The 19455-nt window shown below is 38.6% G+C and overlaps 1 protein-coding gene across 13 annotated transcripts in view; it reads left to right on the top strand.

Annotated features, from left to right (window-relative positions):
* Window positions 1-19455, top strand: part of UBR2 (ubiquitin protein ligase E3 component n-recognin 2) — a 116174-nt gene that overhangs the window by 41382 nt on the left and 55337 nt on the right. For 8 of the 13 annotated variants that reach the window (XM_040983372.1, XM_040983375.1, XM_040983377.1 and 5 more), the window contains exons 7-15: window positions 909-971; window positions 7110-7230; window positions 8867-8974; window positions 9632-9720; window positions 10809-10907; window positions 13087-13250; window positions 13331-13430; window positions 16156-16284; window positions 17970-18153. In XM_040983372.1, the coding sequence (XP_040839306.1) occupies window positions 909-971; window positions 7110-7230; window positions 8867-8974; window positions 9632-9720; window positions 10809-10907; window positions 13087-13250; window positions 13331-13430; window positions 16156-16284; window positions 17970-18153 (1057 nt within the window). Of the gene's footprint in view, window positions 1-908; window positions 972-7109; window positions 7231-8866; window positions 8975-9631; window positions 9721-10641; window positions 10741-10808; window positions 10908-13086; window positions 13251-13330; window positions 13431-16155; window positions 16285-17969; window positions 18154-19455 lie in introns of those variants that run through there. The other 5 variants (XM_040983385.1, XM_040983384.1, XM_040983373.1 and 2 more) reach the window with 4 other exon arrangements.

Raw genomic sequence — 19455 nt, forward strand, 5'->3', positions numbered from 1 at the left:
TGGAATAACTGGGACATGAACCTACACTCATATGGGATCCCAGCACATGGAAGGCAAGGACTTTAGCCACTAGGCTCCCATGCCTAGCCCTCAAAGAAATATTCTTACTTATGACTTGAAAAAAACTGGGACACCTAGGCCCAGCATGATGTCTCAGTGGCTAAATCCTTGCCTTGCACATGCCAGGATCCCATATGGGTGCTGGTTCATGTCCCAGCTGACCCATTTCCCTTCCAGCTCCCTGCTTGTGTCTTGGGAAAATAGTAAAGGATGGCCTAAAGCTTTGGGACCCTGCACCTGCTTGGGACCCGAAGAGGCTCCTGGCTCCTTGCTTTGGCTGTTGTGACTACTTGGAGTATGAGCTGGGAAGATCTTTCTCTCTGTCTCTCCTTCGATTTATAAATCTGTCTTTCCAATAAATAAATAAATAAATCTTAAAAAAAAAAAAGAAATACTTGAATACATTTGAAGCAAAAACTTAATTTTTACTGATGACTAGTATAAACAGGATAAGTATTAAACATTGGGGCAGGCATTCGGCACAGTAGTTTCGGTAAGGCTGCGTTCGGCACCCACACATTCCAGTGCCTAGGAAATCTACTCTTGATTCTGGCTTCTTGCTGATACACAGATGATGACTCAGGTCACTGAGTACCTGCCACATACAGGGGAGACCCCAGCTGTGTACCAGGCTCCTGCCTTCGGTATTGCCCAGTTTCTGGCTGTTGTGGGCATTTGGTGAATAAACCAATAGATGGCTTATCTGTCTGTATCTCTCTGCTTTCCACCTGAACAAAATAGGTAAATTAATATATATTTTTTAGATTATCTGGGTTGTTCTTTTTTAAGAAGTTACTAAATATTTAAATAATGTATTTACAGGTTACTGTAAGTATTTTTCTTTACAGGGGCGTAGGTCTGTTCGATATGGAGATTTCCAGTATTGTGAGCAAGCAAAATCAGTCATTGTGGTAAGTGATTTTAAGTTCGAGTATATTATTTCTTTCTAGTTTAAAATTTGCTCCATATTCTGGCATTACTGCTTTCATGAATATAAAGCCAGTGTGGGCCAAAAATTATGTTAATAGGTCATGTTTCTTGAGTGTTGTATCCTTGCTTTATCTGAATTTCTTAAGGAGTGGTAGAGTAATTTAGAAAACAAATACTTGCATAAGATTTATCCTTGTTATATCCCTATTTCCCCATCAGAGAAGTGTTAGAAAGTTTTCTGTTTTCAATTAGTAGATTGGAATGTGAAGACAGCTATTCCTTGATATGTTAGACTAGTTGTATTCCATATCCTCATATAATTGTAGAAGTATTTTCCACATTATTAATTTTTGAAAATGACAGTTTATTTTGAACTATTCCATGATATTCTATTTTATCAAATGTTCCCTTTTAATAAGTATATATTTAAAATATTAAAATACAGACAAAAACAAGTACATCTGATTATACCATATTTCCTTCATGCTTTAAATAAAAAATATAGACTCTTGTATTCTCTCTCTCTAATCTTAGCCTTCCTTTGTTCCTAGAGAGAACTACTATTAATTTGCTTTTTCATTCCTATTTTATTTTTTGTATAAAAATCTGTGTGAATATTATATACATTGGATCGGAGGCCATTAAACCTTGTAGTATAAGATTTTATTGAACATTTTATGTTCTAGTTTGCCTTTTCTCTTCAGCGTTGTTTTCATATTCATCTAAGTTGGTACATGTTGCTGTAATTCATTGATTTTCATAAACATTGTTAAGCATTCCGCTGGTTATACCACAATTTGAGATGCCTCCAGTTTTTTGCTGTGACAGCTAACTCCTACTGTGACTCTTCTTCAGTTTCCTTTGTGGCGTATATTCAAAAGTTGTTCTAGGGTGTATTCTAAGAAATGAAATCTGTGAGTTAAAAGGAGAGTGTGAACAGTTTCAGCTTTACCAGCCTAGCCCCCAAAACAGCAGTACCAGTATAAATTCCCATCCACAATATATGAGTCCTCTTATTTCTCCACATCTTTGTTGGAGTCATATGTTGCCGAAAGTTTAAAATTTTACCCGTTGTGTATCAAATGGTATCCTGTCACCTAAAGTTTTATTTCCTTGATATTCCAAGCATATTATTTTATTGACCATTTAATTATTTTTCCTCATTTGAAATTTACTTGTGATGCCTTTTGTTGAGTAAAATGCTTACATTTTAATGTAATGGAATATCTTTTTCTTTATCATTTGTATGTTTTATTTATTTAAGACTTTTTTCTTGCTACTTCACCATACTCAATATTGCAAAAAAAAAAAAAAACTATACTGTGGTGATGTTCTGAATATTCTTCTTTTTAAGGATTTTATTTTTTATTGGAATGTCAAATTTACAGAGAGAGGGAGAGACCAAAACATTTTCCATCCATTGGTCCATTCCCCAAGTGGCTGCAGTGGCCAGAGCTGAGCCAAGCCAATCCGAAGGCAGGAGCCAGGAGCTTCTTCCAGATCTCCCATAAGGGTGCAGGGTCCCAAAGCTTTGGGTCATCCTCTTTTACTTCACCAGGCCACAAGCAGGGAGTTGGATGGGAGGTGGAGCAGCCCAGGATTAGAACCAGCACCCATACGGGATGCCAGTCCACCTAAGGCAAGGAAGTTAGCCACTAAGCTAATGAGCTGGGCCCCAGAACATTGATGTCCTTAGGAAGGTCATGCTGACATGTGTAGAAATAAAGAGCAATGAGATCGATAACTTGCCTTCAGGGATCCTTTTTCTTTTTTTTTTTTAAGTGTTTGTGTCTGGAGAAATGCGATACACATGTGGCAAGGCAGAATAAAGTGTTTACAGTGATGAACCTGGGTAAGGGAAAGGGCATGAGTATTCTTTCTGTAACTTTTATTCTTATTGTAATCTTAATTTATTCCAAAATAAAGTCAAAAGTTATTAATTAGACACTGAACCTTGCATTACTAAACCTCTGATGTTCAGACACTTTATTTTTTTTAATATTTGTTTTATTTTTCTTTAAATATTTTTATCTTTAAAAGCCATGAGCCTGGAGCTTCTTCCGGGTGTCCCATGTAGGTGCAGGGTCCCAAGGCTTTGGGCCGTCTTTGATGGCTTTCCAAAGACACAAGCAGGAAGCTGAATGGGAGGCAGGGATGCCAGGATTAGAACTGGCACCTATATGGAATCCCAGTGCATGCAAGACAAGGACTTGGCCACTAGGCCACCACATGGACCCTCAAAGACACTTTTAAATTAAATTGAGAACAGTAACAATATTGGACTGCCGTTTTTCAGAGGAATGAGAATATAAAATTCCACAACAGTATTATTTCCTGGATCTCATTTTTTTTTCTTCTTTATTTGTAACTTTCTCTTTTTATGTGTTCAACTATATATTTTCAGTTATTTTCTTTTTTGGAAAGGTTAGTCTCTGGTGTTGGCATCATAATGGACAGGTTTGTGATAAGGCTGAAGCTCAGAACACTGGCCCAGCAGCTAAACCCTTGCTTTTGATGCGCCAGGATCCCATACATGCGCCAGTTCCTATCCCGGTTGTTCCACTTCCCATCAGGCTTAGGAAAGCAGTCAAGGATGGCTCAAAACCTTGGGACCCTGCACCTGCATGCAAAACCTGGAAGAAGCTCCCGGTTTGTGGCTTCGGATCGGCTCAGCTCTGGCCATTGCAGCCACTTGGGGGAGTGAACCAGCTGGTGGAATATATTTCTTTCTGTTTCTCCTCTCTGTAAATCTGCCTTTCCAAGAAAAATAAGGAAATCTTTTAAAACAAAAAAAGAAATAGATACTCACATGAGGAAAATGTATCAACTACAAGAGAATGTGCTTCTTAAGTAAGACCAGAAGAACCACAGGAGTTAATAAAAAAAAAAGTTCTGAGCACTTTTGGCTATATGAAACTTTGCCTAGCAAAATATTAAATAAATGAAATCAGTAGATAAATAATAGATTTGGGGAAAACTAACACAGGGGACTGATATTTAACATTTAAGATAAAATAGAGTTCTTATAGATTATTAAGAAGAAAATCTAGGATAGAAAAGTAGACAAAAAGTGTGAAACGGTAGATCACATCTGAGGAAATGTAGGTAGCCAATATCTGTTGAAAGAATCTTGGTTCTGGGCCCGGCGCGGTGGCGCAAGTGGTTAAAGGTCCTCGCCTTGCACGCCCGGGATCCCATATGGGCGCCGGTTCTAATCCCGGCAGCCCCGCTTCCCTTCCAGCTCCCTGCCTGTGGTCTGGGAAAGCAGTCAAGGACGGCCCAAAGCTTTGGGAACCTGCACCCACGTGGGAGACCCAGAGGAGGCTCCTGGCTTCGGATTGGCGTAGTATCGACCCGTTGCGCTCACTTGGGGAGTGAATCATCAGACGGAAGATCTTCCTCTCTGTCTCTCCTCTCTGTATATCCGCCTTTCCAATGAAAAAATAATAAAAATAAATCTTTTTTAAAAAAAAAAAAGAATCTTGGTTCTGACATGTGCCATATATCCACTAAGCCACTTCCTGCACTGCCCATATGGCTGCCCGTTCAAGACTTGGCTGTTCCACTTCTGGGTCAGCTGTCCACCTGTGTAACTGAGAAAGCAGTAGAAAGTGGCCCAGGTACGTGGGCCCCGCGCCGACACAGGAGATCTGGCAGAAGCTCTGACCCAGTCCCAGCTGTTGCAGCTATTTCGGAAGCAAACCAATGGCTAGAGTAGTTCTGTGTAGCCAGGCCTTTCAAATCTCATATGTGTGTTTATATATAAATACATATTGTGTATATAAAAGAATCTCAAATTTATTATCAGTGAAAGAACAAGATTTCATATCCCTCAATAGAGAAAAATGAGAGGTAAAATACTCTTGTTTCCTAATAAATTGCTATAGCATGTTTGGAAAACAGTGTAGTAACTGCACCTCATCTAGAAAAAAATTTTTAAGATTTATTTATTTGTTTGAATGCCAAAGTCGGGGAGAGAATAAAGGGGAAAAAGATTTTTTTATCTTCTCTTTCAGTCCCCAAATGGTCACAATAGCCAGGGTAAGACTAGGCCAAAGCCAGGAGCCTATAATTCCCTGTTTCCCAAGTATGTGGAACATTATCCTCCGTGTACACCTGCAGCAAGCTAGATTAGAAACTTGGTGAAGTGGGGCGCAAACTGTGGCGTTGGAAGTGGAAGTATTTTTTTCAAGATTTTATTTTTATTTTTACTTGCAAGAGTTACAGAGGCAGGGAGAGATCTTCCATCTACTTGCTCACTCCCTGAATAACCACAATAGCCAGAGCTGGGCTGGTCCAAAGCTGGGAGCCAAAAGCTTCTGCCAGGTCTCCCACATGGGTGCAAGGGCCCAAAGCTCTGGGCTATCTCTGCTGCTTTCCCAGGCCATTAATAAGGAGTAGGATCAGAAGCAGAGCAGCCCAAGTGGGATGCTAGTTCCACAGGCAGAGGATTAGCTTGTTATGCCACTGTACCAGCTTCACCACCACCATCACCCCTCAAAAGTAGCAGGTTAACCTACTGCACCACAGTACCTACCCTTCTCCTGGGATTTTATCCCTTTGAGATACAAGCACCAGTAAATGTATGTACAAGATGCTCAGTTCTGCTTTTTTTTTTTTTTTTGTAGTCACATAAGACTAGTAACAATAGAAATGTGAATCCCCCTCTGCAAAGAATGTTTGAATAAATCCACACCACAGAATAAAATGCAGTCATTAACAAAAATAGTAAATTAAAGCTAAAATGCTTTTAAAATACATACAATAATCTATTTTTATAAATTAAGCCAATAATTTTTTATGATTGTATATATAAGTAGTATCTGCATGTATGAGGGAATTAAGCAGAAACATACCTACCATGTTAATGTAGATATGTAGTGGAGATGAGATGAAGCAGGAGTGAAAAGGACATTCAGCCAAAAAAAAACAAAAAGGGGTGAAGCATTTATAAGAAGTATTGCTGGATTTGAGTAGATTTCTCTAAAGAAGATACACAGATAGCCAGGAGGCCAATAAGCAAATGCGAACAAGCTCAACATCACCAGGACTTAGGGAAATGCGACTTAAAACTGAGTGAGATGCCTCCGTATGCCTGTTAAGGTGGCAACTACCAAAATGTCGTAACAATAGCCGATGTTGTCAAGGAAATGGAAATTGAAAACCTTATGTACTCCTCTTATGTGCTACTGACAGAAGTCAGTGGAAATGTGACTACTGTGAGAAACAGTGAGATGGTGCCTCAAAAAGGTAAAAATAGAATTACCCTGTGCTCCAGCAATTTTGCTTCTGGTTGTCCAGAAAGCAGAATCTCAGTATTTATATAAGTCCTTTCTAAGCAATATTATTCAGTTGCTAAAAGGTAGAAGCAACCCAGTTTTCTGTAAAACAAAATGTCTTAAGACACACAAAAGCAGATTGTCTTTAAAGAAAGGAAACTCTGATACTTACTGTAGTGGGGATGGAGTGGAGGACGTTAAGCTAAATGAAATAAGGTACGGGAAGATGGACGTGGTATGACTTCACTGACCCGAGGTGCCACTTTGGTCAGACTCAGAAAGGCAGGAGTGGTCTCGAGCTGCCATTCCGAGGGAGGAATGAGGGCTTCCACAACAGTTCTACAAGATGCGTAGTTCTGCTCTGTGCGTTTACAGCAGTGTAAACGTCCTTAACAGCACTGACCTGTACGCTTTCAGATTTTCAGATAGTAAATTTCATGTTACATTTATTTTACTATGATTTTTTTAAATGTTGGTAATATCACATCATGCAATGAATTATTTAAATGTGTGACTGTATTGAGAAATTAGTTTAAGGATATAAAGCAAGTTTAAGCAGTTGGATCATTTGTGATTGGCCAGGCAGATTTTAAAATACAAGACCAAAGGTGCAGGTTATTTATAGACTTAATCTTCTCTTTCTTTTTTTTCTAAGGTTCCTTCTAGAAAATTAGGATCTGTTGTAAAGCAATGCTGCAATATTTTCTTACACATAAACATGTAACCTCTGTGGTGACAGTGGTATAATCATGTTAAATAAAAATGTACTTCTTTATGCCTATAAAATACCCTTTTTTAAGTTGGTTTTTGTTTTTTTCCACCCTGTCATTTCTTTTTAAGAGAAATACCAGTAGACAGACGAAACCACTCAAAGTTCAGGTTATGCATTCGTCTATTGTCGCACATCAAAATTTTGGTTTGAAGCTGTTGTCTTGGCTAGGAAGTATTATTGGATTTTCAGGTAAGTTCATAAACGCTTGTGTTAATTGACTGTTAAAAATATACTTATGTGCCATTGGGAAATTGTTTTGCAAATTCTATCATGTGAAATAACTAATTTCCCATTTTAAGATGCCATCTCAGAACATCTTTATTTACAAGAACCTCTGGTTTTTCTAAATTTGGTAACACAGGACTTTTTTATATTCATACAAAGGGTTCTTTTTTTCAAATAAATGTAGCAAATACTGAACTAAATAATTATAAACAACTTTAATGTGCTAATGCAGTGAAATTCTCATAGGCTTAATGTTAAGAGCATTCTGGTGGAACTTTTCGGCTGAATAGGTCAGAAAATTACTCTGAAACGTGTGACTAGCAATTTAAATAACAACACAGTAGTGATATCCTTTCTTGATTCCTGCAACTTTTGGTTACCAACAGTTTGTAACTCTGAAATTATACCAGTTGGGAGTTGCTGAATTTTGTTTTGCTTTATTTTTCTATAGTCTACAGATTGGTTACTCTTTATCTGATAATAACATAAATAAGAACCTGCGTATGCAAAGCCAACCTGCAAGTTTTGTATATAAATCTAAAGGGTAAAATAAGGACAGAAGCAAGCTATCTGTCCTACTGTCCCACTGTTCTTCAGGCAAGCCTGTGGTTAAATAGCCTTCAAATGATCAGTATAAAGGAAATCCCCAAAATGCTTCTATTGAAAGACTGCTGGAAAGAGCATTAGCAAAGAACTGACACCTGACGCTAAAAGATATACAGGTGTGGAAGTTTAAGCTTGACTCTTAAGTATCTCTTTCAATTATTGTTCTTAACTTCATATTTAGTTTTTTCGTATTTTACATTGGGTACTTACTTGCCACGTACCAAACAGGTACTGATGAGTAGTATCGGAAGCAATTTTCTACTGAAAAATTTCTCTGAAAAATGTATCATCAAATAATTTAAAAATTTTAAATAAAATTTGGTAATTTTTATAATTAGATTTAAAAATTACTCCACTTTTTTTTCTGAAAGACTAGAAACAGTGATTTAAATGATAAAATGTAGAACAAAAAATGTTTTGGACAGTTTGCTGGTTTTCATATTTCTAGAGTTTAGCATTTAGAAGAGGTGGGAATTTGCCTTCCAACACCTTGCACACATAAGCCCAGGGTCAGTGTTTGCTTAATAAATGACAGCATCTTGCACAGCGTCAATAGAATGCACTGTTATAAATTCTAGTGCAGAAGTCACCCATTCTTTTAAATATTAGCACAATTTTTGTTGTACCTGCCTTTAGTTATAATGAAATATATAGCAGTTTTACCATAATCTGGCTTAATTCACTTAAATAACAACAGTTCAGTGATTGAAAGATGTTTTCCTCCTTAATTAAATTCTTTAAACCATGGAAGTATACCTTTGTAATAACCATCTTTTGACATTCTGGATAAAAGTTTGATATGACATGTGAAATTTGAATTTATCTCCCTTTTGTGAAAATATGAACAACTAAATGTTTACTTTTCCTGGGTCAATTTGGCTTTGATAAAATATGTCAAATGTGTAGGCCCTTTTGAGTCTCTTGTGAAACCTCTCTTGATGTTAGTAACTAAGCTTGCTATCTAGCTCATGACTGCCTCTCCCTCTGTTAAAAGATGGCCTGCGTCGAATCTTATGTCAAGTTGGATTACAAGAAGGGCCGGATGGCGAAAACTCTTCTCTAGTGGATAGACTGATGCTCAGTGATTCCAAATTGTGGAAAGGTGAATCTCTTAACTGCTTTTAAGGTATAGCGGGAGCCTGCCTAAATAATCAAAATGTTAAAGCTTTTTCATTTAGGAGAGTGGTTAGTAAATACATTTATGCTTTATAAAATTAGCATTGCAGATGTAACCTGTCAGGCGGAGAAAACCAGATTTTTTTAGGGGGCCCATGACCCTCATTAGAGAGACTGTTTATTTTTATTAGAAAAGTATATTTAGGAAACCTGATTTTTTTTTTAGAAGATTTATTTTTTTTGAAAGATAGAGAGAGGGGGAGAGACAGGGAAAAATCTTCCTCCTCTGGTTCACTTCTCAGAAGGCTGCAATGGCCAGCGGTGGGTCAGGCCAAAGCCGGAAGCTTTATCTGCGTCAGCCACATGCGTGAGGGACCCAAGCACTTAGACCATCCTTTTCTGCTTTTGCAGGCATATTAGCAGGGAGCTGGATCAGTCATGGGTCAGCCAGAAATCCAATGGGCATCAGACGGGATGCTGACATTGCAGGTGGTGGCTTAACACATGCACCATGGTGCTAACCCCTGGAAAATCTGATTTTATAATTAAGTAGACTAGAGTGATTCTTTATGCTAACTTTGGAACTGTAATGTTTTGGTTTGCTTAGTGTATCTTCATCTTACCACCTCTTTTTTCCTTAAAGGTGCTAGGAGTGTCTATCACCAGTTGTTCATGAGCAGTCTACTGATGGATTTGAAATACAAGAAACTATTTGCTATTCGATTTGCAAAAGTAAGTGGTTTTTTTAGTATTTGGGGATTAACAAAGTAGGTCATAAATAAGGAAACAATAGCCTATGATTGTATCTCGACTTCAGAAACTTAGCAGCTAATGATAGTATCTGAATGTGCTGACGCTAAATTCTGAAAAACTTTATAATCTATTTATCCTTTATCAATAGAGTAAAATTATAGCAGACTTTCATGCAATATGTGTGTCTATCAATGCAGTGTTGGTGATAAGAGACCAATTTAAAACTGGTATTATAAATTATGATATTACCATTAAATTTCTTATAGAAATGACAGTTATTTGGAGCAACTTGTAACTATGGATATGACTTAAGAACCATGAACTCTAGGTAGTTGACGTATTTTAAGTTCTCCCTTTTAGCAGCATGTGATTTAACTACTTGTTGTTTTTTTTTTTTTTTTGTCTTCATTTGAATTAGGAGTATTTAACCAAGGAAGCATTAAAAATCATTTGAAAGGCTCTTTCAGAATACCTGCTTGTAGTACATTCTCAGATCTCCTGGAGCAGATTGGGCCCAAGCATCTGTACTTTGCAGGAGTCATCAGATGATTCTGATGTGCCTCTAGGAGTAATGAAAAGTCTGGCTTTATCGGGGACGGGCTGACGCTACTGTGGTTCAGCCCCTCCAGCCTACAGTGGCATCCAGGATCTTGGTAGCTGTTATTCCCCACGTGGGCTCAGAAACTTCATTGTGCTCCAAAAGAATCAAATGTTCACACAGGATTCCACACATGCCACGGTGAATTAATACTCCTGCAAGGTTGCATTGATAGCCATCACCCCTGTATCATTCTCATAGTGGTGTTATCTTATTGGCCTCCTCCAACGCTGACTTTTCCTTATAGCCCTTACACCTGTGGTCACTGTGGGTTAGAGGTGAATCTCCCCCTTGTTGTTTAGAATTACCAGCAGTTGCAGAAAGATTTTATGGAGGATGATCACGAGCGGGCAGTGTCGGTGACTGCTCTGTCTGTCCAGTTCTTCACCGCACCGACTCTGGTGAGTGTGCTTGCCTGCCTTTGTCACTGATAGCTGGCACTCCTTGCCTTTTTTTGCCTTCTTATTAGAACTATGAGCGTTTGCAGAATGATTATGTGACAGATGACCACGACAGAGAGTTTTCAGTCGCAGACCTCTCGGTTCAGATATTCACGGTTCCTTCACTTGTAAGTACTAAAAGACCAGAAGAACTTTGTCTTCCAGTTAACAGAAGTAAAGCCTTAAGATGAAAAAGAGTAGTGAAATCTATGTTCTTAAAGAGAGTGTTGAGCTACTAGGCAGTTAGATTTGGATGCCTTCAATCATGCTGGAACATATCCTTGATCCTAGGCAGTAGCATCAACCACATGTTGAACGCCGACAGTTTGAGAAGTCTTCCTCCTATACAGGAAGGGGGCACAGAACAACCAGAACAGGCACAGGTGATTTGTTAGTTGCTTCCAAAAGTGTCAACTTGTTTGAGCGCCATGTGGAAATTAGAATTCATACTTAATTTGTCCTACAAATTTACTTAGCACTATCATTTATTGGGCACAATTCTAGGCTTCGATCAGTTATAGTGATAAAAACCAACATGATACTTGGCTTGCGCAAACTTACCATGAGAACAAAATTCACATAGGATCAAGGATTAAAATAGGTATGCATGCGCATATATACACACACATATATAAGTAAATGTATACGTGTGTGTTTATATAAGTATGTGTATATATATGTATGTGTGTGTATATATAGACTTATATGTATATTCTAGCACAGTTGAAGTAGTCTGAACTCTGTTTACCAACTAATGAACTATTATTATAGGCCAATAAAGAATCTGGATTTTTATCTTACAAGCATGGGAAGCCACTGAAGAATTTAGGTGATATTATATTTGTGATTTTAAAATATGGTGTTTGTAACTTGGAGAACAAATTGGAGGGGATTAAAAGTGAGTATGAGGAATATAACTGGAAGCTAATGCCATGATCCAGAAAAGTTTTGATAACCTGAAGTGCACTGTTAACAGTAGATGTAAGAGTGTAGTGAGAGATATTTTTATGTAGTAAAAATCACAGACCTGACCAAGAGGGGTGTTGAGTCTGGTGGCTGGTTGAATGTTGATGATTCCCAGGATACAAGAAGTAGAACTTAACAGAGAGGCAAAGTAAGGCCTTCAGTTCACCCAGGTTGTAGTGTGACAGGTCAGTGAGACAATGTCACGTGCATTCAATAGTGTGTCAGTCTTTTGGTCCATTCCCAAGTCAGTACCATAGTTGCAATAACTTATTTGCAGTCTGATATACCATGTTGATATCTTAAAATACATCGCCAAGAGAGGAATTGCTCAGATAAAAGATACTTATGTGCTAAGATTAAATAGGTGCAGCCAAAATCTTCCCAAATGGGAAACCTGTTCCCTGTTCTGTTAATGATGCATGAAAGGACAGTCAGTGCTCCATGTGCTCACCAACGATGGTATCACCAGAAATGCTGTACATTTCAGTGGGGTGTGGTGGTTCCTCCCTGTGGTTTTCATGTGCATTTTTCTGGTGATAATGAAGTTGAGTCCCTTCTTACATATTCTCTGTGGTTCTCTGCCTTTGTCTTACTTATCTGTAAGAGTCTGTTTGCTTTTTTGACATACTCTGCTGATGTATCCACTGCTGGATATGCATTACAAATGTTTTTCCCTAATCTATGGCTTGTGTTTTCATTCATTGCCTCTTACTGAGCAAAATTCATAAATTTAATATCCTCTATTTTAGCCAGTTTTTACATTATGGTAGCACTTCCTGTGTGCTGTTTAAATGAACCAAAGAAAAGTTCTAAAAACGAAACATTTCCTTTTTGTAAATCTGTCTTCTCCCTTGCTAGTAAAAACCTGCTAACAGTGTTGCTTTAGATTGGGAGACTTGAAGGGTTAGAGTTCTTCTTTATCTGTTGTATGTCTCTGCATCCAGACCAAAGATGGACTCCCAGTGACACTGTTGAATATATCCTAACAATAGAATGCTGGACTCTCTGACATTGTCCTTGCCTACAGTGTCAGGAAAGACTTCACTAGTAGAATGATGAACTTATGACTGTTCATGAAGGACCACCCAGTGTAAAAATGGAGGGGAATTCTATAGGGTAGAGAGGGATTTGGGGGAGGTGGACAGGAAATCCCTGAGCCTATGGAACTGCATCATAGAACTATAATAAAAAAGAAAAGAAATACCCAGTAAAGCATTTATGACCTTATATAGTTTTGTTGAAATACATTTAAACTGAGAGAGCTAAACAGTGTTGGAAACTTTTTTAGCTTGCTGGCCAGTGGGTTTTGACGATCACTTGTTCTGATATATTTTGTTGCAGGCTCGAATGCTCATCACAGAAGAAAACTTGATGACCACAATCATTAGGACTTTCATGGACCATTTGAGACACCGAGACTCCCAGGGCAGATTTCAGTTTGAACGCTATACCGCTCTGCAAGCCTTCAAGTTCAGGAGAGTTCAGAGCCTTATCTTAGATCTCAAGTAAGTTTGTGTTCAGTTACCAAACCAGCTGCTGCTAGTAGTGAAGGGCTGATGTTCATTGCCACTTTTGTCCTCTTCAGGTATGTGCTGATCAGCAAGCCAACAGAATGGTCAGATGAGCTAAGGCAGAAGTTCCTGGAAGGGTTTGATGCCTTTTTGGAATTATTAAAATGTATGCAGGTATGAACAAGCAAACACTTTCTTCTTGTTGTTTTCCCAAACACCTTTCTGCTTATACATTTGCTATCATTTTTGACACATTTTCAAAAGATCAATTTGAATGGCTACAGTTTGCACCAAAAATCTTCTTTTAAATGGAAAGCCTCTTAGGTTGTAGAGCAAATGAGATCACAGCCAAGCTGCTGGTATCCACTGCTCATTTGTGTTCAACAGTTCTTTTGGTTAACATTAATGTTCTTTTTGTAGAGGCTACAAGGTTTTTTTAAACTATGTTTACTAAGATTTACACTCAAGTTGGACCAGGCATGATAGCCTAGTGGCTAAATCCTTGCCTTGCACATACCAGGATCCCATATGGGTACCGGTTCATATTGTGACTGCTCCATTTTCTATCCAGCTCCCTGCTGTGGCCTGGGAAAGCAGTCAAGTATGGCCCAAAGCCTTGGGACCCTGCACCAGTGTGGGAATCCAGAACTAGGCTCCTGGCTCCTGATATCAGATCGGCCCAGCTCTGATCATTGTGGCCATTTGAGAAGTGAACTAGCTAATGAAAGATCTGTCTCTCTGTGTCTCCTTCTTTGTATATCTGCCTTTCCAATGAAAAATAAAATAAATCTTAAAGAGAAGTTATACTCAAGTCAATTGAAGAAATTACAGTTGTTTTATTATTTCTATTATTGTCAATGTTTTTGTCTCTTTTGGTGTGGTAGTTGTATAATGTGTTATGGACCATTTTCCCACTTAATTCTGTTTTTGGAAACATCTCTTTACACAAAACAAAACCAAGAGGTAGAAACCAAAAGGATATTTGACCAATTTTAGCTACAAGACAATAAGAAACATCTAAAAATGTGAGCAAGAGCAATTATGAGTTCCAGGCTTTTTTTTTTTAGAGTTATTGATTTACTTACTTGTGCAAAATAAGAAGCAAATCTTCTATCTGCAATTTCATTCTCAAAATGCCCCCAGTAGTCATGGTTGGGCCAGACCAAGTACTCCGTTCCAATCTCCCAGTTGGACTGTAGGAACCCAGGTACTTGGACAATCATCTGCTGCCTTCCCAAAAACAATAGCATGAATTTGGACCAGAAACAGAATAACTGGGACTCAAACTTCCATTTCAGTGTCAGATGCAGGTATCCCCAAGTAGTGGAATACCCCACTGTGCCACAACACCCATTCCGCCAACTGACTTTCTTGATAAAAGAAATAGCCAACGTTGACTTATCTTTTTGTTTTGTTTTGTTTTGTTTTGTTTTTACAATCTTTACATAGTTAATTAAGGCAAAAAGGTTCAGGGGCCACAGGAAAGTGGGTAGGACTGTTATTTCCACATTGTTTTTTTCCTGTATCTGGGATAAAGGGGGAGATAAAGGGAGAAGCCCCACCCACTCTCCCACCTATCCCAGGTCCCTGATGTGGGGCATGCTCTGAGGGTCTTGCTCAAGTGGTTTTGATAGTTCAACTGTTATGAATTGTTGCCAATCTCGCCATTTCAAGCACTATGAGGTTGCTGAAGAATCCACTGATTGATTGATTGTTGACTTACCTTTAAAAAAGAGAGAGAGAGAGGTATTTGTGTTTTCATTTGAAAGACAGAGTTACAGAGAAAAAAGGAGAGACAGGCTTCCACCCACTGGTTTACTCCCCAAATGGCAGCAATAGCCAGGTATGAGTCAGTCCAAAGCCAGGAACCTGGCGCTTCTTCCAGGTTTCCTATGTGGAGCCAGGGGCCCAAGAACTTGGGCCATCCTCTGCTGCTTTCCCATTAGTAAGGAGTTGGATTGCAAGTGGAGTAGCCAGGACTCCAACTGGTGCCCATACAGAATTGCAGTTGTCACAGATGGAGGCGGAACCCTAACTCAACATTTTTTTAAAAACCTGTTACCTAGTTTGAGTAATGAATGTTTAATTTTTGTATTAGAGGGTGTTGAGGTGTGGACATTGTGGCACAATGGGTCAGCTGGTGCTTGAAATACCCAAGTCCCTGAAGTGCCTGGAATGCAGAGCCACTGCTTCCTCCACATCTGGCCCAGCTTTCAGCTGTTATACCTGGGAGACAGCAGGTAGCAGCCTAGGTGCTGAGTATCCGCTTCCTATGGGGAGTTCTAACTCCTGCTTCTGACTTGGCCTAGCCCTGGCTATTGCAGCTATTTGAAGAATTAACCAAGATATGTACAATCTGTATCTGTATCACTTTGCCTTTGAAATAAATAAAAGATGAATAGACAAACTTGTTTTACATGGCACATATGATTAAAAAATGTGTTGACCTTTCTCGTGTTTTATTTTCTTTCAGGCTACATACAGACTTTTACTTGCATCTTAGGGCATAAATATAAAAACTTTATTATAATATAAAATATATTTATGAATTCAGTAGATTTTAAAACATGTTAATTTCTTTAACAGTTTTTTTTTTCTGTTACATAAAGGAGCCAAAAAGCAGTTTAAAGAATTAGGCAGGGGAGTATGAAATATTTTATTGTCACTAATATGGAAAATTGCCTCCAAAATAATAGATTCTTGCCTGCATTTTTTGTTATATTTCAGAAATGTTACATCCACATAATTTAGAGCACGGTTTCGTCCTCCTACTGATGTGTCCTTTTTAAAACTCTTGCTTTCTGAAGTGTATGTGTTTATTCTACATTGTTTCCCAGATTTTCACTTAAGAGAACAACTGTAATTTTTATTCCTATAACATTTTTTCGTGTCCTTTAAGGGAATGGATCCAATTACACGACAAGTTGGACAGCATATTGAAATGGAGCCGGAATGGGAAGCAGCCTTCACACTACAAATGAAGTTAACACATGTCATCTCCATGATGCAGGACTGGTGTGCCTTAGATGTGAGTTCCTCTGGGGTGGCAGGCAGGGGTGGGAGTAAGGGAAGAGATGGAAGCAGATGAGGGGGAGGAAAATGTATTCTTAAGAAAATTCTAAAGAGATCTAGAGAAAACAGTGCTACTTAGTTCATAAAACAACACTTAAGAACTCAATAAAATTTTGAAAATTAAAAATTGAAAGCTTTTTTTTTAAGTAACCTTTAAAATAAATGGGGAAATAAATAATCCATACTCTACACTCGATCCCTTAACATATCTTTTTTTCCTCTCTAATCTCTTCTAGACTTTAAATATATAAAACAATAACTTGTAAATTTATCTAACAATAAAGTTTTATTCTTGGTAACAATAACGTCTAGATAGAACTTAGACAAGTTAGGGGACCAAGGAAGGCTCCCATGAGATCTGAGCATTATGTAAGTGTTAACAAAGCATACAAAAGGTTCCTGGGCAGTCTACTGCATTGTATCCTGTGATGGCAGGGACTGCAGTTGTCCAGGACTTAGGAGAAGGCATTGGGTTACAGCACAGAGGTCAAGGCTGGAGGGGCAGGCAAGGCTACCTGACCTACGGGACCATGAAAAGAAGTTTGGATTTTATTTGAATTCAAACAGTCAGCCATTGGGGGCTGCCATTCAGGAACCAAACATGACCTGATTTACATGGTTTTGGTTTAGTTTGATCTAACTTATTTAAGAGAGTGATGGACCGGAAGAGAAAACTCCAATCTACTGGTTTACTCCCCAAATGCCCACAGCAACCGGAACTAGACTGGACCCAAAGTCAAGAGTGGAAACTCAATCAGGATATCCAAGGACCTGATCACTTGAGCCATTGCCCACTGCTTTCTGGGTTATGCATGAGCAGGCACCTGGAGTCACTCTACTTTGGGATGTACACATCTCAACTGACGGCTTAACCCCAAAGGTCAAATATCCATCTCCTGATGATGCGTTTTTAAAAATTATATTATTGGGCCCAGTGCAATAGTCTAATGGCTAGAGTCTTTGCCTTGCATGTACTGGGATCCCATATGAACACTGGTTAGTATCCTGGCTGCTTCACTTCCCATCCAGCTCTCTGCTTGTAGCCTGGGAGAGCAGCAGAGGATGACCCAAACCCTTGCGACCCTGCACTCTCATGGGAGACCTAGAAGAGGCTTCTGATTTCTGGCTTCAGATTGGCTCAGTTTTAGCCATTGCAGCCACTTGGGGAGTGAACCAGCAGATGGAGGATCTTTGTGTCTCCTTCTCTCTGTAAATCTGACTTTTCAATAAAAAAATAAGTAAATCTTTTTTTAAAAAATTATATTATGAAGGATGAGTGGATCAAGCAAGAGCTGAAGAGCAGAATGTAACAGTCACGGTTGGCAGTTCACTGGAGTCAGTAGAGCTAGAGAAAAAGTGGGCAGTTTTGAGAAAAATTCAGAAAATGAGATTGCTAGCATGCTCATGGATTGGTCACAGGCATGAAAGAAAGGAGGAAATCCATGACTTCTAGATTTCCACAGCCCTGTTGATAGACATTTCGTTGACTGTGCCAGGGAACACTGAAGAGAGGCCACATTTGGGAGGATGGAATATGTTTTTGCCCATGTACTCATTTGAGATGCTTACTCATCATTGCATTTAAGGTACTTATTCAGTCCAACCTTGCGAATAACTTACAGGAAAACCCTCTCTTTGTAGGAAAAAGTGTTAATTGAAGCTTACAAGAAATGCCTGGCTGTACTGATGCAGTGTCATGGTGGTTTTACTGATGGTGAACAGCCAATCACACTAAGCATTTGTGGCCATTCAGTGGAAACTATCAGATACTGCGTTTCCCAAGAAAAAGTTAGCATTCACCTGCCAGTTTCTCGATTACTTGCAGGTAAAGCATATCCCCCCAAATTGTCTTTTAAGCTGTTGATTGTGATTAATATTTATATTACCTACTGTGTGCAATTTTATATGCATTTATCTGCATTTGCTGATTCAATCATCACATGGGCCCAGGAAGTAGGTGTTATTATTTTTATTAAGCTTACTTCACAAATGCAAGACTGAGGAATGAAGAGTGATGGCTTCTTAACACAGAGTAATAAAGAATCAGATCTTGTGTTTTGAGGCAATTAACCGTCAGAGGCCATGTTTATAACCATTGTCCCATAGTGCTTTAGACTTAAATTGTGCATGTTTTATGATTCACCTTAATGCATTTTCAAGGTCTGTATTATTATAATGCTAACTTTTCTAATCCATAGCAAAATGCTAATGAACTGAAACTATCTTACATTTTCCTTCCCTCCATGCTATTTGTTATTCGTTTATTGATAACTTTATAAACAAAAGGCCAGGGGTAAGTGCCTATTAGGGTGATAGCTTCCATTCATCTCAAGTGGTTGATTTAAAATCAATTTTTCATGGTGAAATACTGAAGGCTGCCACCTGACGGTGGCCAGCAGCCTGCACGTGAGGCTGCCACGTGACATCGGGCAGTGAGCCTGCACATGCATTGACTCTGCTTCAGGTTTCCCCTGTGTTTCTTGATCCCGGCTATTCTTACCCTGCTCTTACACTGTTGCTACTTTAGTTCCACTTTAATTCAAAATAGCTGAAGATCTGAAAGTGAAAATTTTTTTTTTTTGCTCATGGTAGAATATATAATTTATCTTAATTTTTTAGTTCAGCAACTTAATGTGGCATGAAGCCGGGTGTTTTCTTTCTTTGCCAGCATAGATTTTGAAGAACTGATATTTCTTCAGTGTTTCATAAACTTCACTGGTATGGCCATGTGATACTTTATTTCTTGGAAAGTTGTTAATTAATGACTCAGTTTCCTTAATAGACATTTGCCTATACAGATTTTCTGTTTGTCTTGGTAGAGTTCTGGTAGTTTGGTCCACTTCATCAGATGTGTGGGCCCAGAGTTGTTCGTAATATTCCCTCACTGTCCTTCCTTACGGATAGTGGAGTCAGTAGTGATGATGCCTCTTTCCTCCGAGGACATCATTGCGTTTTTCTGAGCTTTGCCATATCATCCTGCCAATAGACCCCCCACTCCAACAATTATTGGAATGTTATTAAAGTTGTAGCAATTGAAGATCACTGATTAAGACTTATAAAATTATTGTTCTTAGACATACAAAGGTCATTGAAAAATTCATGGAAATCTACACATAAGTTCAAGTGT

The sequence above is a fragment of the Ochotona curzoniae genome, unplaced genomic scaffold (genome assembly GCF_017591425.1).
Source record: "Ochotona curzoniae isolate NIBS_2020 unplaced genomic scaffold, NIBS_Ocur_1.0 contig_3819, whole genome shotgun sequence".
In the NCBI taxonomy this organism is placed as follows: Eukaryota; Metazoa; Chordata; class Mammalia; order Lagomorpha; family Ochotonidae; genus Ochotona; species Ochotona curzoniae.